This window comes from Struthio camelus, chromosome 3 (assembly GCF_040807025.1).
Source record: "Struthio camelus isolate bStrCam1 chromosome 3, bStrCam1.hap1, whole genome shotgun sequence".
Classification (NCBI taxonomy): domain Eukaryota; kingdom Metazoa; phylum Chordata; class Aves; order Struthioniformes; family Struthionidae; genus Struthio; species Struthio camelus.
The window spans coordinates 81,191,905-81,209,293 of record NC_090944.1 but is presented as its reverse complement, the minus strand read 5'-3'; the positions used below and the strand labels follow the sequence as shown (position 1 = coordinate 81,209,293).

General features: G+C 44.1%; 1 protein-coding gene and 1 long non-coding RNA gene across 3 annotated transcripts in view; one reads left to right on the top strand and one right to left on the bottom strand.

The window, feature by feature from the left end:
• Positions 1–6,287: 6,287 nt before the first annotated feature.
• On the bottom strand, positions 6,288–16,294 carry ZBTB2 (zinc finger and BTB domain containing 2). Of its 2 annotated transcripts, XM_068938708.1 has the most exons (3): positions 16,018–16,294; positions 11,514–11,696; positions 6,288–9,308 (listed from the first exon to the last, which is right to left on the bottom strand). In XM_068938708.1, the coding sequence occupies exons 2-3, from the start codon at positions 11,684–11,686 to the stop codon at positions 7,946–7,948; spliced, it is 1,536 nt and encodes a 511-aa protein (XP_068794809.1). In that variant the 5' UTR covers positions 11,687–11,696; positions 16,018–16,294; the 3' UTR covers positions 6,288–7,945. The 2 variants fall into 2 exon arrangements, with proteins under 2 accessions (XP_068794809.1, XP_068794810.1); XM_068938709.1 differs by lacking the exon at positions 11,514–11,696 and having other exon boundaries at positions 16,018–16,285.
• LOC104140144 (uncharacterized) overlaps positions 15,716–17,389 on the top strand; it is a 29,242-nt gene continuing 27,568 nt past the window's right edge. The window contains exon 1 of the long non-coding RNA XR_011140263.1: positions 15,716–15,870. This is a non-coding gene — a long non-coding RNA (uncharacterized lncRNA). The remainder of the gene's footprint in view (positions 15,871–17,389) is intronic.

The following is a 17,389-nucleotide window of genomic DNA, read 5'->3' as shown; positions in this document are numbered from 1 at the left end:
CTGAGCATCATCCCGGTGGATCTCAAGAAATTTGGAGACAGCCAGGGCAAGGCCTGCTTCCTCTCAGCCTTCTGGCTCTGTCAGATCGTGCAGAGGAAGCAGGAACACTTCCACTCTGTACAGCTTCTATATCAGCAGCTCTGTGGCTCATCACCCCTTCTTATGTGAGCAGTGCTAATCAAGAGATTGGGGGATGCAAATCACCTGCTGGAGGTTCATGTCCCCTTCCTGTCCTGTTCTCCTAAATTGGGCTCAGGATGTGCTAGTCAAAACATTGTCAAAGAGCACAGTGACACACCTCAGTGTTTAGGAAACCAGGTGCCCTCATTTAACATTTCCAGTTGTAAGCAGTGTCTTTAGCCACCCTTAGTGCAGCCCTTCAAAGAGGGGAATGGCTCTGTTTCTCATCCTGCAGAATATCTGTGTTCATATGGGAATAGATATGTGTGTGTGTGTGTGTATTTAAAAAAAAAAAAAAAAAAAAAAAGTATAACCTGAACTCCATCCAGGCCCTTCCCACAGGACTGTCTATATGCTCAAGCATGTTCACCAAGATGCTGAGGAGGACAGAGGCAGCAACTCACCGGCAAAGAAAGAGAAGATCTTGTGCTGACCGCTGAAGCATTGGCTGATGCAGAATCCTTTCACTATGAAGGATAATGAAGTGTAGGGAAAACATATTTCTTTTTTTTCTATCCCCTTTTCAGTAATTTATAGTATTTTAAAATCCCAAATCAGATAAGCTTTAGGAATAGTGTATATGAGTATGTTAATTATTTATCAGCAAGACTACTGTCATTTAAGACCTTAAATCTAGTAAGTAAGAGAGTCAGAAGTTAATGCCAATACCTAAGGGCTTTTTTTTGTGGGGGGAATTTACTCCAAAAAAAGTTGAACATGAACTTTAGTAATTAAAGCTGCTCTAAAATAACTTTCTGTAGATGTTCTTACTCTTAGAAAGAAGGTCTTAATAAGAAAGAGTCAAAACTACTTTTTTTTAGTGCAGTTTCACCAAAAAGTTTTTACAGAGTCATCTGTGTGGGAGTTACTTTCACGAATGTCATCTGTTAGAGCTTTGCTGGTCAATTTTCCCAAGTAGGTAACCTATTTTAGGTTTCTTCTATTTTGCCTCAGAATTAATCCTAGGTCCAACAGATACGGCAAGGCTTTAGAGCTAACGCTTTTCCCAAAGATTACACCAGGTTTGTGCAAGGAGACTTCTACTGGAGACCAGCCTGCCTGATTTCAGTCTTCTACTAGAACTTTAGTATCTTCTTTTTTTTTAATCACATAAAATACTATTTAATAATCTTAATTATCACTGCACGTGAGATTTCAGTTAAAAAGATAGAGTAAATGTTCTTCATGCTATATCTTTCCTGCACTCTTTGGAAAGGAGTAGTCACATTTACTGAAACTCATGGCTGTCTATCCTGTGACCTTCTCTTCTAGACAGCTTATAGGAATGCTCCTCAACTATTGAAATTGCACAGTGATACAGAATTTCTTTTAATCATTCTATTTCCTAGTTGTCTATGCAAACAAGCCAATGTGCTTGCCTGCAGGCTGTGACAGCAGACCAAAAACGGGGTCCTAACTAAAGTTGCTTCCAGGACTGATTTCTCTTTACTAACTGAATAAGAACATGTGACTATATGGGCTTTATTTTTGCTTGTGAGAATTTTGCAAACACATTCTTTTTTTCTTATGGAACATAAATAACCCACAAGTATAAAACTGAGCAATCCTAGCCTATAGCACTTGAGAGTGGTTGATTGATTCTATCAAGACTGTAAGACTGAATGTGTTCGTAATACAAATTTCTGACAGAAGTTCTCCACCATAAAAGGGAAGGAATCACAGCCATGGCTCTGAGCTTTGCACTGATACACAAAGTCCACTGGAGAAGTATTAGAGAATATATTTGTTCTGCCTCAACTGGAAGATGAAAACTTCTAGGATGTAAAAGAGATATCTGGCTTTACTGACTCCAGAGAAAAGCGAAATAGTGGATGTGAACACAAACCTGCCAAAATATGTGACTGCAAAAGCATTTGCTTATTGCTTCACACATGAGAGTCTTCATAGGACATCATATAGCTGAGCTAGTGCAACCTCTGCTTATTTATTTTGTCCAGAGCTCCCACTCATCTGTTGATACTCCTTCTGTCTTGGTTGCAATTAGTATGGCACAGATGGAAGTAACTGCCTGCTTGAATACCTCATAGGCCTCCAGCGAGCTCTTGGACCTCTTCAAACCTCTGGTGCTGTGCCTCCCAGTTTGGCAAATAACAGCTAATAGACACTTTTGTCTTTCACTGTTGTGAATGTCTGGAGCAATATTTAGCAGGGCTTTTTTTGAGCTTGCCAAAGAAATTAAACTTAGTATTACCTGGCACCAAGTTTGCAGGTGCAGGGGTTTAGGTACATTTTCCCCCCTGCATCTGAGTTCATCAATCAAACCTGTTTATGAAAGCGAGGACTCTGAATGAGACAGAACTGAAATGTAGTGGTTCACTTCACTTATAATACCAAGTACTCTCAGAGTTAAATCTAAGATGCAGCAGAGCCACAATGCAGGATCAAAGCAATGTAGATTTGTCATCAGAACAGTTCCTAGGCTAGTCCCTGTCTCCACACTGATGCAGCACCAACCGAGTCGGTGTCCTGCATCTTCTGCTTGAACGGAAACCATTTCTTTCCAAATGGACCTTTCTGGTGCTGCCTCCCTCTCTGCTACCACTGGATGCAAATCGGGGGCACAGACAGAGTGTGTGTGATCAGTACAAATGCACAAATTAGGAATGGTGCAAGCTCTGTGGAAATCCAGCATGGTCTAGGAGCTAATGGTCTTTAGCTAATAAGAAAGACTGCTATACCAAGGAGTAATAAAGTTTGTTATCTCTCGAGTTTATACTAAACTGGAACATGGACACTTTTAAATTTTATTTTCTAGTACAGCAAACAGGGAAATGGCTAAAGTTAGCTGAGCAGTGGCATAAAAAGGGAGAGGAAGAAGCCATTAAGATAATGCTCCTGCAGGTACTTGACCGAAATTCTGGAGGAACTGAGAGAGAACATTTTTCACCTTGCATGGCAGCAAGTCTATACTACCAAGGAAGGGAATGTGGTTGTTTTGGCTAAGTTCCGTAAAGATATTTTCTTTTTAATAGCAGACTTGATAGAAGCCCATATTTAAGGGCAGTGAGTTTCTCTCACTTCTAGAAGTGATCATAGATCACTTGGGAAAAATATAGTCATGAGGCAGGCTGCAAAAAACTCCTTTCTGTCTACATTTTGTTCTCATCTTGGTATGACTGGGATTCTATGATCGAGGGACAACAACAGGCATGTTTATAACCAAAAATTAGTGAACAAAACTACAATGGAAACGTACTGCCTTGGGTAGGACAAAGCTGTTTTCTTTTTTTTTAAACAGACAGCTTTTAGCACCACTACTAGCTTATGAGGTACATTCCATTATTAAGATATAATGCTAGAACTAATTAATAGTGTAACATTTACTAATAATATAACATTTACAGTGCTGAAATAGGCATGTTAAATGGAATTTGTTTTAAGGAGCCTGAATACTCCTAATCATTCACAGCCATGAAGTAGCTTGCGCTATGGAAACATTGTTGCCTTTGATGGAGCAATAAATCACAGAGTAGCTGACTGAACTCCCAACTTACTTCACAATGAGTTCCTCTTTAGTTGTATTTGCTTTTTGAAGATTAAAAGGCATGCAAAAACAATGATCTAAACATACTTTAGCTGAATTAATAATGGATCATGTTAGTCCCCAATAGCTTATGTTGAAGATAACTAAAAGACGTTACTCTCCAAAAAGGCAGAAATACCTAAAAACATAACATGCTGCTGTCAAGCAGCTTGGGAAAAACATTGCAATTGTGATGTCCCAGGACATCCTAGCACCTGCACTTGTTTAGCTGTATTTCATATGGTTTTAATTACTTTTAAAAGATTTTGCAATGCCAAACAGTTATTTAAAGCTAATACAAATAAATTGCTTTTTTTGTGACTAAAGCTATTATTTTAGGTGATTTGGAGTTGAAGAGCTGAAAAGCAGATATTCTAAAAATCAAGACAACAACCTAAGACCCTAAAATGTAAATATGAACATACCTTAAAATATTCAGTATTTGTAACACTAACATTTTCTAATTCTCCCCGTGAAGAAGCAGAATGATTATCAGACCAATGACCAAAAAAAGATGTTCAATACAAAGTTGACAAAAAAACTTTTTTGTTTTTTTTTTTGTAGTGGACTATCTTAGCTGTCAGAGATGATAATTACCTGTTCTTTCTATTGACCAAATACACCTGGATTTGTAGGTGCTTAGTACTTCTGAGGCGAAGGCAGAGGTATCTTACTAAGTGACATGCCAGGGGAATTAACTTTGAAGTTAATGTATTTCCTTTGTAAACATATTGGGGATAAGTTCCAGGCTTGAATGATCACAGAATCACACAGAACAGTTGAGGTTGGAAGGGACCTCTGGAGATCACCTAGTCCAAACCCCCTGCTCAAGCAGGGTCACCTAGAGTACGTTGCACAGGATTGTGCTCAGATGGCATGCTTCCCTCAGATTATTCAATAGTTCCTGCAAACTTGTCTTCTTTAATTTTATAGAATATTCTCAACTTCACCAAGTGAGCAGACTGAATGAATAATTCAGCCATAACCTTCTGGGTTAGAAGATTAAAGATAAAACTTGAAGTTTTCTCTGACTGTAATACTAATTCAGATAGGATTTAACAAAGATGCTTGAATAGAACTATAGTTGTGCTTGCTATAAGGATATAGTACCCAAATTCTTCGTGGGGCTGTAATAACCTGGAAACTATTTTTTACCAAAATATAGTGATCCTGCCTTCTAGAATGTTCCTAATTCATTGTGGAAGAACAAAACTTCCCAAGCAGAGAGAGACAATGACTTAAACATCATTATGGAGCATCAGACAATAAAGCATATTTAAAATAAACTAGTATAATAGCTGAACATATATCAAAATAGTCTCTTTATTGCAAAATTATTTGTTTCTTTTCCAGATAGTGTTAGTTCTTAAGAATGAATTTTAGTGGGTGCGGGTATCTCTGTTGAGCCTGCAATATAATTTTTCTCGCAGCAGCAGCGCTGCCATAACCAACCTCTGCTCCTGGCTACTTGTTTCCTGTCCTACGCAGCACCTTCTTTTTGTGCCCGTGCCTAAGTTTGCAAGGCCACACCGCCCACCAGAGGAGGGACCTGCCCAAATGGGACCTATTGCTTCCTCCCTCTTTGCTGCAGACATCTTCAGCCACAACACTGGCTTCAGCGAGTCTCCTGCCTGCTCATTCCTGCCCTTGCACAACAATGAGTCATGTGTAACCCTCTGCAGAGCTAAAATAGGGAACTGACTTGACTGAAAAACAGCATTTTTTTTCTAGACTGGTCACTTTTCAGTGGAATCAGTTCACTGAGCCCACTCAACATGTAACTGAGCAAACACGTTCTCCAAACAGTGGAGAAGAAGAGGTGATAGCAGGAACACGGTAAAAACTAGGGGCTGCTGAGTGTCTAACATAAAGCAGTGTGGCCACACGTACACTTGCGATATAACCAGTCACCTGGTGAACTAAGCCAGGAGCATAGGAGCACACCTGGAGTTCTTAAAAGATCATCTGACTAAACAGTAACCAATAGCTGAGGTGGCAACACCTTTCGCAGCTGTAGTCATTTTGGAAATGAACTTACATCTCTCCCCTAAACCACAGCAACTTCAAAACCCTGACCATACCCTAAATAAGGAATGATTTCCTTCCTCCCCCTGCTCTGAGCGCATTTCAGACTTAGTGAGATAAGAACATATTTAGAGAAATTACATTGGTAGATGAAGATTCTAAAAAAGGTTTTAAAATAGGCAACGCTAAAATAATTCAGTAAGATTTTTTTTTTTTTTACATTTTTATACTTTGAAGTAAAATCAATTGATTTTAAATCTTTTACTCTAAGACGATACAGATAATCAACTCAACAGCACTTATAGTAAACTTTACAATAATTATCATCTTGTAATAAGCTTCAGAAATGTGTAGTGACCCTTTGTGCTAAATCCATTGTTTTAGGCTTTAGTAAGGTATATTCTGTTCCTATATGAAGGAGGTTTTACTCTGATATACAGAATATACTGCTTGGCTTTTAAACTGATTCAGTCAGAGTTCTTTTAGAAGGATCAAAATTCAAGAACCTTTCATCTTCAACTCAATAAATCACATCCCATTTAATTCAGTTTTTATTCAATGAAATGATGTATAAAAACTTACAAATCTGAGAACTTAACTATACACAAAAAGATGATATTCAGTTTAAACGTATACACAGAGTAGAGCTGTGGTTTGTGACTTGCCCTCTCCCATCCCTCCCCCCAAAACACACACTGTCTCCATTTATGATGGGGCGCTTATTCTGTCTGCTGCAGCCTTCTGTTGGCCCAAGAATTGTTCGTGGGCCTCAGTGCTGCTATCAGTTTAGAGTTTTAGGCTACTGGCAAAAATTCCGGGCATTTATATAAAATAATAAGAATCAACAACTTGATTTTAAACACAAAGATGCAGTGCTATCGATAGCAGTAACTAAAACTACACAATTCATTCTTTCAGTTTTTGCAGACTTTGTCTTGGCTTTGAAAATAATGGGACTCTCTAAGAGCAAAATTCGCCAGTTCAGGACTACAGATTCACTTTAAAACAATCATGATCCCCTGTTGCTCGTAGGTCTCTGTACTACTTTTTCTTCATCTTAGCTCTTGCAATTAGACCAAATGAAATCATGGACATTCCTTGCCTGAGTAAGGCAATAAAGTTTCTTCTCTCTCCGTTCATCCAGAATGACTCAAAACTATGCTACCACCATATGCGCGTGCTGCACCAGTGATGGTACAGGGCTCACCAGTATGTCACTTCTCTAGTTCCCTTTGTATCTTGTGTGACAACACTTACCACATTAGCTTCTTTTCAACAGGTCAATAAAAATGCACACAGCTCAGGACATTTTAAATTTGGTTAAAAGCAATCTGTGCAATGACTAGTTCTGTCAAACAACTAAAAGACCTTTTGGGTTGAATCTGAAAGCAGATGGCCAGGTGCTTAAAAAAGATGTGTGCATTTATTTACCTGTACCAAATATACACACAAACACTTTCTCTCTCTCTATAAATCTTTATACATATACAGTATTTTTATATATATATAAAGATTGCCATCACATTATTATTACAGCTACTTGAGTCATAATTTGACTAAGTAACTACTTTGCTTCAATCAATGATGCTAGCTGAAACAGATACACAAAGGCATACTTGAAGGAAAACACACGGCAAAAAAAACGCCAACACCCTCATCTCTTTTTTACTCAATGAACAGTTTCTTGGATTCATTGAAAAAAATTCTGAGGTTTCTTTTGTAAGTTATAATCTTAATTAACTTGCACATGGAGTTTGATTTGCCAGATCTTCTCAAAATGCCTTTTACCAGGGAAACTAATACATATAGTCTTTGCTCACCATACTCATGAGCTCTCATTACACTCATCATTGTATTTAAATCTGCTTTTAAGTAACCTAAACTTTGTTTAAAATCTATTAAATTTGGATTAACTAATACTATCAACATAGTTAGCTGGATTATTTTTTAACACGTTCCTTTGTATTAAAATCAATTATGTTGTGGTTTGATGCTAGAGCTTTTTGTTTGTTTTGGTGGGAGAGGCAAAGTCCAATTTCCTAATGTGCCAGTACAGTTCTGGTTGCTGAAGACAAAGGGTCGGAAGGAGGATGGTAGAAAAGATGGCGGGGGGAAGTGAGGTAAGAAAGGGGAGGAAAAAGTTGATTTAATAAAAATGAATAAAGAAACTTTAAAAAATTGATATAGGTTTCACATTCAGTCTAACAACACTGCTTCCTGCTCCTTTTTGATGGAGGCTAACACTGAATTATCAGTCTCTGTGGCTTCTGTGTCCCCACTACCTAGCAGAATGGAGCGATCTTCCTCTAGTGTAAAGACAGAGTTTTGATTTTGGCACGAATGTTTAACCACTTCATTGGGAGTTGAAAACGTTTTGTCACACAAGTTACATTTGTAGGGCTTGTTGGTCTGTACTAGCATGTTGTCCATTTGACTGCCTTCCTCAAAAGTACAGAGCTCCAGAGTCTGTTTGTCCACCATCGTGTACGTGTCCATGCTCTGGTTTAGGCACACATGTCTGGCAGCCTGGTTAGCCCTACAAAAGCTTTTGTCGCAAGTGCTGCACTTGAAAGGTTTGCCAGTGTGTATGTACATGTGCTCCCTCCAGTGGCTTTTCTGAATAAATTTGCGACCACAAATGGAACATTCATATTTCCGTCTTTTTACTTCCCTCTCTTGATCTGCCTGCTCCAAGTTGTCTATGTCTGCAATATCTGAGGGGGGTGGTGTCTCTGATTGCTGCTGCCCATCAATTATTGGGGAGTCTGAGATCTGCTGCAGCTCACTGTCACTAATCATTCCAGCTTCAGGCACTTCCATGGCATCTTTTTCAGCTGTGTTGTTACAGAGAGACAAAGAAATGTTGCTTTCTCCCTGCTGGGAAGAGGTGAAGGGAACTCCTGTGTGGATCTGGAGGTGCTCACGCAAGCTACTTCGCAAATTGAATCGGCGGCCACAGAGGTGGCAGGCATAGTATTTGGGGAAGCTTCCGTTCCTTTTCATAATACTTGGCTTGACGTGTGCTATCGTGAGTGAAGCAGGCTGTTCATCCGAAGAAGATGCTTCCATGTTGGCTTCTTCTCCTGTGGGTGAATTATTGCCAGCAGCAGATACCAGTTCTGGAGATAAAGATGATGGCAATGGGTCAGAAGTGGTCATATTTGTCCGGGTCACTTGTGGCAGAGTTGTAGCTAGCTGTGAGAGCTGTGAGCCCTCGGAAACCTGCTCCTGGTTCATCCGTGAAGTCTGTGGCCTCGGTTCTCGCCCGAGTTTGTCAGTTGCTGATGTAACCTTAGTGGGATGTCTTATCTGGTGATCGGCAATCTGAATGCCATATAATGAAGATGCTAATGGAAAAACTTGATCCGGGTGAGAAAAAGTTCCTTGACTTGCAAGGCTGGCCTCTTGAATTAGTGGATATGCATGCAGAAACTTTATTCCCTGTTCTAGTCGAACGGGGTCAATGAGTTGCGGTGCCATCTTCCCAGTGTACATCAAATGCAAGAGATAACTGAAGATATCTGGCTGTATGTCAGTTGCTTTCAAACGGACACATTCACTGAAATGTGAAACAAAATAATCAATAAGAGATAAGAAAAAACTTTTAAACCAGATCTAGGTTATGAAAACACTAATAAAAATCAGACACATTGCTTAAATTCAAAAGACAGACTCTGTAATAAATATGTTTGCTTAATGAAACATCCCCACTCTACTAGCTGGAATAGGATACCAGCAGTTGCTGATCGGTCTGTAATATGTTAACACATTCTTAACGGGGAAATGAAGTGATATTTGTCATTTTCAGTAACGATGGGAAAACCGTTATCACATATACGTTGCGCTCTGAAGTTTCTACTAAGCGTCATTTCCAGCAACAGTCAGTGTTACTTAAAAAGAGAGGGTATGTTCCATCAGTAGAGAAATGCTCTGATATAAAAGAGCTAATCCTATCGGCTACTTTAAAGATAACATTTTGTTTTCCGGAGGAAAGTAACTGGCTTGAAAGATAAAGCCGTCCCACTGCAATCTATAACTTTTTGAATTGCTGTCATGTTATAGAATTGTTGTCACATATTAATATATTTTGGAAATTGTGAAGCTTTTTTGCCATTTTTTGTTGGATTTAAACATGTCTGTAGCTAAATTAAGAGCTTCCAGTGAGTCTAAATTCACAATCCATTAAACTTTTCTCAGCTCTTAGCCCTGAAAGCACCTAAAATTAATTTGGCCTTGCCTCTTTGGCTTCTGTGTCGCACTTGTGTTTACAGTTACACTTTTGTAAATGTTCAGTATCACCTTGTCTAAATTGCGTTCTGATCCAGAAACTACACAGGAGAGCAGGTGAATTCCCTACGGATCTGATACAACAGGTATAGTCTGAGCACATCTAACGCATGAAGGCCAGACTTGTCATGAAGCAGAATAGTAGCTTCTTTTCCTGATCAGGGGGGAAGAAAGGTAGTACCAGTGGTATGCTCAGTCAGCCTAACAGCCTCTTGGTTGGAGCACCCAGCTAAGTGAGACACTTGGGTTGTAATGCCTCCTTCAGCCTAAGAGAATTCAAACCAACACCATCCTCTTATTGGGAGCATGCCCTATCCATCAAGCTTTTAGGATACTCTGGACTGAAACACCCACCACTCCTCCATGGAAGCCTAGTCTTTGTGTAGAAAGAAAGGCACGATTCATGGAACAGGAAAGAAAATCAGGAATATCTTGGTTAGGACATTTAGCCGTGAGACATGAGAGAATTTGGGATTCTAACTGTTTTTCTCAGAGTTATTTTAGCTCTTACATTAAACAAACATTAAATAAAAGAAGAAATCCAGAAATAGACATGACCCCACACTGCTGAATGGTCTAACCACAGTAGGCTACTAAGCTGAGGAGGAAATTATAGCCAATTCTTCCATTTCTTAATTGAGGTGCATCCTTCTTGAGCTATCCCTCTGACTGCTTTTGAACTCAAGATATATTATTCAGATGTAAATTTTTGCGATGCTGTCCTCCAGAGATGACTGTATGCTCTTGACAGAGCACTAAGACTTTCATATCTACCTGCAGACCTGTCTCAGAAGTGCATATGTGCCTTTGACCTTGACTTTTACTTTTGGCTAAGAACTCTTAGCATTTGCTCACTTACTATAAAGTATTTGAGCAAATTCAAATAATTGAGAAAAAAAGTAACAAAAAATCTTCAAAATAGTCATTTTCTTTATCTTTTCCATGCCCACTATGTTAAGCTGTCTGCAAAAAAATCCCAAACCAAACCAAACAAAAAATTCCCATATTTTCCACCACTATATAATATTTCATTATTTAATTTACTTTGGTAAACTTTAAAAAAAAAAAACCCAAAACTAAAACAGATTACCATCTTTTACATGTTTATTTCTCCAGATCTCCTAGCAAAAACTTATTAGATTGTATATAATGTTACAGAAACATCAGGAATAGTGCCAAGACTGGGCAGAGGATAGGAGTGGAGGAAAAAAAAGTGCAACAGTGAAAAGACAGGATCCCTTTAATATTCACTTCTAGGCACTCTATGTTTTTGAAAGATAAATAGCATTTGCTAATTTATAACATTATTGCTAATGAATCACTGAGTTTCCAGTTTGCAAGCAGGAACAGATTCCAGATTCATTGTATGTTGTAGCAAGAAGCAAAAAGAACATTTCAGAAGGTTTCAAAATGTTGCTAGACCTTCTTACCTTAGCTAACTAAGCAACATTTTAACAGTTAACCTTTTTATAGTTACCTGGTTTGATGAACAAACAACATCTTAAAGTAGTTGGAGAAAGAAGCAAGGACAGATTTGTGTGCCTTGAAGTAGACATCACCAATAGCAACTGTGCAGTCACATAGGAAACCAAACTCTCTCTGAGCATTTAGCTGCTGCAGCAGAATAAGTCCATGGTTGGCCAAATCCATTTTTTACACTCTGAAAAGCAAATGACTTTCATGTAAAACTTAACAGTAGATGTACAGATGTAACAGTAGATCTGTCTTAACAGGCATCTTCCTCTACTATCTCTATGTAATGCTTTAGTAACACCTCTTAACCCCAAGCTACTATATAAATGATATCTTACATGTAGGCAAGTATCTCTATTTCATGAGAGACAATGTGATTCACGAAGGCTTAAACAGCAAAGCAGAGCCAGGAACAAAGAGTTCTGAAAAAGAATGGGGAAGGATCTAAGATATACCAAAATAAATAGCTAAGGGAGGGGAAGAAAGATTAATAAGTAGTAAAAAGTACCAATTAATAAATAAAAATACATACGTTTAAAGGGAAGACTGATGTATTTTGGCTACTAATTTAATCAATTCACTTGTCTGTCCAATTAGTAAAAATAAAACTCCCTTATGATTTCAGACACTTTCTCCTATGTGGATGGGAGAAATAAGAAAAGGGTAGGACCCAATAAAAGACAAGTTAGATACTTTTTATCTTTTTAGTCACTGAATTTTCAGGGACTCTAGCTACTTCGTACCAAAATGTTGCATGTCCATCCAGCCGAATCCAAAGCTTAAACAGTTAAGCTTTCCAGATAGTTACAACCCTCTCCTGGGAAATACAATGTATATATTTTAATCTTCCCAGGCCAAAAAATAAATTCATTTGAGGTATGGGCAAGCCCTCTAACTACTGGACTATCAGAAAAGGAGAGGCCAAACTTTTCACCCAGCAGCTTTTGATTTATTTATTGAGATAAGCTACAATAGCATTTTTAAAGGACCCTGCATGCCAGAGTGCCTTATGTTTGTCTATCAAATCTAGAACTTCGCAGGGTGATAGGTCCTGTTCCCTCCGTTCCTGGATGTCAGAGCAAGTTAGGGTAAAAAAAAGGTGAAATTCTGCATCAACCTAAGCCAGCCTAAATCAGGGTTTCAGCGGTCAGCCACCCTCAGAGCACTTCCTTGCAGTAGCTGCTAGAAGGCCACTGTAAAAGAACAACGTAGGAGCTACAAACTTTTCCCAATAGTTTGAGGGTAGGCTTGGAAGTAAGAATTTCTAACTTTTAGGAAAAAATGGCCAGGCACATACGTTAGGGCAGTTGTATATGGCTGACTGGATGACTATATGGATATTAAGATCAACAGGTGGTTATAAACTTAAGAAGAATAAATAAAGCTTTGGGCAGAAAAAAAGTGAAAATACGAAGTAATGTAGGTCTGTACATGTCTATAAAGCAGCAAGAGAAGTCAACAAAAAAAAAGGATACATTATGCCTAAAATAATGCATATAAGCAGAAAATAAAAAGAAGGTGAAAGTAGGAGAAGTGGATCAAAAGCAGTGGATTTATAAAAAGTTTTGTTTTTTCCAAGTGTTAGGTAAGGTACAAAACTGCTTGTTTCTTTTATATGGTAAGAGCGTGGGAAGGAGAGTAAAGGTGTATTGCACATAGGCTAATATATTTAGTCACAGGAGAAACAAGTATTTCTACTTGCTGGAAAATTAAAGAATGCCCCAATATTAAAACTAATAACCAGGCTGACATTTCTTCATATTCACATGAAATCGGAATTCATTTGAGTCAGAGGTGTAAGGGCAAAGAAGGATACATAATTTAACATATAGACAATTATTTTTTTACAATTACTGCAATTAATTAGAAAAAAAAAAAAAAAAACATGTTCCAACTCTGTTCAGGTCCATCCCCTCCTCTCCCAAGTAGTGTTTGGATAATTATGTTTCCACAAGCAATATGCTAAAATCCTCCCCCTCCCTCCAAAAGGGAACATTTGCTCCGTCAGCAGCAACAAAAACTACTTTCTTTGTTATTTAATCCTACAGGACGTTCCATGCAGGTATACTTCATGATCTTATGGAAAACTTCCCAGATTTTTTTTGTATCTTCTAGATTATTCTGTGCATGCCACACTTTTTTATTCATCAGTGTTGAGTCTGGTTTGTGCTTGGACAGGAAAACTTGTGAGGCAGAACAGACCACTGAGGTGAGGGAACTTCCCAAGTCAGAAAGGCATTCTTTCTAGCTATTATCACCCTAAGTTTGTGTAGCTTATAGCTCCACCCTCATCCAAACAGCCTTTGTGGCATTTGAGATGCTCCTGCCCATCATGAGAGACCTGAATCAATCTTTTCACAAAAAGATATGGTGTCTGTATGTGCGTACAACACTAAATTTTTGTGTATGTTTAAAACATATTTAAATGTATTGAACTGAAGTCACTAAAAGAACTTTAAGAAAATTATATAGAGGAGGGAAAGAGTAAGGAAACCACTTAGTCAGTACGTTATACGTATGCATATGTTAAAGGATTTTACCACCGGCTAACAAAAATGATGTGATTACCAGTGGCATGGCCATATTTTAAAGTTAACTGACTTGACAACTGTGTAAAATATTTCGTGTGTCTTGTATGCGAACCATCCTACTACTGTATGGTTGTCAGTGTAGCCTTGATGAGTTACCTTGCTTCAGCTTTATCATAGCTTTTGTAATTACATAATTTGCTTAACTGTATATGAAAAACCACACTACACTGTATCCTTTCTGAAAACATGTTTATTGCTGAGACCATAAAGTGAAAAATGGTAAGCCCAAGTCAAATGAGATACTAAAAAGGAACGTGATATCATATTATAAAAAAAGGGGTGAAGACTCATTACGAATGATTAGTAGAGAGCAAAGACCAACAGTAGGTTGCTCATGGGAAACTAGCAATAGGGGACTAGCACAGGACACTGCTGCTCAGCTCTGTCAAACCAAAGCGTGATGGTTCTGGACTGATCTTCAAACACCTTAGAAAGATACCAGACCTCCCAGCAAAGCTTTCGCGTTCCTTCCAGTTTACTGATGCACACAGCACCAGCTCCACCGCGCCCGCGGGGTGAGCGCCTCCGGCCCGGCAGCGGTGGCGGCTGCCCGCACACCGCTCGACCAGTCCCCCGGGACACGAAGCGTGGAAACGTTCATGTACCCGCGCTGGAAAACTCCCCGCGACACCAGCGGTGCTGCTGGACAGCAGGGAAGGAAAACAAAGCAAAACAAAAAACCACAAAAAACAAGGAGACTCCCCAAACATACAGAAAACCCCACCCAGCCTCCAATCTTTCCAGTCCCGCAGCTTCGCGCAGGTCAGCGCTGCACCCTTCCCGGGCCGGCGGGGACTCACACGGCGCCCGGCCGCCGATAACGCAGGCCCCGGGCCCCGGGCCGGCCCCGCCCCGCCCCGCCCTTCAACGGCCGCTCGCCACCGCCTCGCGCGGCCCCGCGCCACAGTGGGGCCGCGCGCGCGTGCACGCGCGCGCGCCGGGGGGGGGGAGGGAGGCGCGTGGCGCCCGCTCCCCCGCCCGCCGTAGCGCGCGGCGGCGGTGGAGGGGGCGGGGCCTGCCGCCCGCCCTCCGGAGTCACGCTCGGCCTCTGTGGCACAGGTGGCGGCGGCGCCTTCCCATTGGCCGCCGGGGCGGAAGGCCGGGTGGCCGCGCGCCGCTCTGACTGGCTGCGCCCCGCCCCGCCCCTCCTCCCCGCCCGCCCCTCTCTCCCTCTCCCCCCCCCTCCCCCGCGCACGCCACGCGCGCACGGACGGACGGCGACGGCGCGAGACGCAGCGCGAGCGGAGCCGCCAGGGCGCGCGAGACGGGAACCGCCGCGACTGCTGCTGCCGCCAGGGCCGCCCAGCCCGCTGAGGAGAGACAGACGGGGCCGCCCCCTCCCGCTCCGCGCGGCTCCCTCCTCCCCCGCCCTTCCCTGCGCCGGATGCCGCCGGAGGGAGGGAGGGAGGGGGGGGGCCGCCCCGCTGCGGGCGGGAGGGAGCGCGGGCCCCAACCGGCCGAGCCCAGCTCGGCGCGCGGCAGCGGCGGGAGAGTCCGGCCCCCCCTCCCCCTCCCTCCCTCCCTCCCCCGGCGCGGGCCCTGCCCCCCTCCCTCCCCTCGGCGCGGGCCCATCCCCCCTCCCCCCCGGGCTGTGTCCCGGATGGAGCCGCCCGGCCCGGCCCGGCGGGGGTTTGTCAGGAGGCCAGGCAGTCCCAGCGGCGCCAGGCGCCGCCGCCGCCTCTCCCCCTCGCCCCTCTCGGCCCGCTCCGGCGCGGCAGGACCCCGCGGCCCGGCCCGGCCCGCTCCGCTCCTCCCGCACACAATGAGGAGGTAGGGCCGAGCAGGCCCCGCCGCGCCCCCGCCCGCCCGCCTGCCGCCGCCTCAGCCCGGGCCGCGGCCGGCTCGGTGCGGCGGGGCCCGGCACACGTGCGGGCGGCGCCGGGAGCCCCCGTGAAGCGCCGCGCGGCCGGTGCTCACCTGGGGGGCGCGGGCCGCCGAGGCGCCTGGTGCCGCGCGGGCCGCCGCCGTCTCCGCGCCCAGCAGCAGCAGCAACAACGGAGTCAGCGCGGCGGCGGCGGCGGCGGCTTTTCCTGTCCGGTTACGTTAGGGTCACATGACCGAGAGCGGAGCACAGAGGCTGCAGCGAGGAGCCCCCGCCGGGGGGGAGGGGAGGCGGCGAGCGCTGTGGCGGCAGCAGCAGCAGCAGCAGGAGCCACCCAGCCCCCTCCCTCCCCTCCCTTCCCCCTCCCGCGGCGCCGAGCGCGGGCCGCACCGACGGAGCCCAGGGCTCCGCCGCCTGCCGCCGCTCCCTTCCCCGCGCTCCCCCCGCCAGCCCCAGCTCCCCGCGCTCCCGGCGCCGCGGGAGCAGGGCCGCGCCGTTGGGGCGCTGCCCCTTTAAAACTCACCGGGGCGGGCGGGCGGGGGGGGGAAGGAGGCCGGCGCGAGGCGTCGTGTTCTTTCCCCCCCCGCCGGCGCCGCATCCCGCCGGGCGGGCGGCGGGGGGGGCGGGCGCCTGTCAGCGTCGCGCTCTCGCCAACGGCTCTCGCTCGCGCCCGCGTGCCGAGAGTAACGGGCCGCGCGGCGGCGGCAGCGGCCGTTTTGCCGGGGCTCTCCGGCGGGGCGGGCGGCGCCGCGGCCGCTGCAGGCCTCGGCGGCGTGCCGGGACGGCGAGCAGGTGCTCGGCGCTGGCGTTAACGCGAGCTTTGGGCTGCACCGCCGACCGGCAGCCGCTGAGCGGGCACCGGGTCGTTCCTGCTGAGCGTCCGGCGGTGGGGCTTAGTGCTTTTTTTCTTTCCTTTTTTTTTTTTTTTTCTTTTGCGGTAAAACGAGACTAGGAGTAGTTAGAGCGTTGGTGAGAATTGGTGGGTAGTCGTGTCGGTGTGTCCCCTCCGGTTCCCCGGGGCTGTGGCCCAGGGCGGCATTTCTCGAAGAAGAGGTGTGAAAGGTCAGCAAGGGGAAGGGAGGCACTGGCAGTGCCAGTGCTGGATGAGCTCCCGTGGACGGAGGGGTGCCCTCAAGCTGCTTTCCAGAGAAGTGGCAGCCACAGGTGCATCCCTCTGCTCTGCTGTGGAGCCACCTGAGGCCTCTAGGATGATGTAGGAGATGGGGATAAATCCGTAGTTTTTAGAACAGAATGGGAGGGGATGGGAATATGGTGACCTGTGTCCTTCAGGGCACACGGAAACCAAGTTTGGAAGCGGCTCTCTCCGTCCAGGTTTCACTGGCTTTTCTCCGGATTTCACTTGTAATCAGCTATTCCTTCAGTGGTCTGTGGAGTGTTATCGTTTTAATGTTGGGTTTTGAAAGGTTAATCTATGTGAAATTGTCCTAGGTATATTATCGTTGAACT

What these genes read in the sequence shown, in the direction of transcription:
- ZBTB2 (XM_068938708.1), bottom strand. Translation starts at nt 11,686, where the DNA reads ATGGATTTGGCCAACCATGGACTTATTCTGCTGCAGCAGCTAAATGCT. An exon ending in TTGTTTGTTCATCAAACCAG is followed by an intron (nt 9,309 to 11,513) that starts GTAACTATAAAA and finishes TTCACATTTCAG; the next exon opens with TGAATGTGTCCGTTTGAAAG.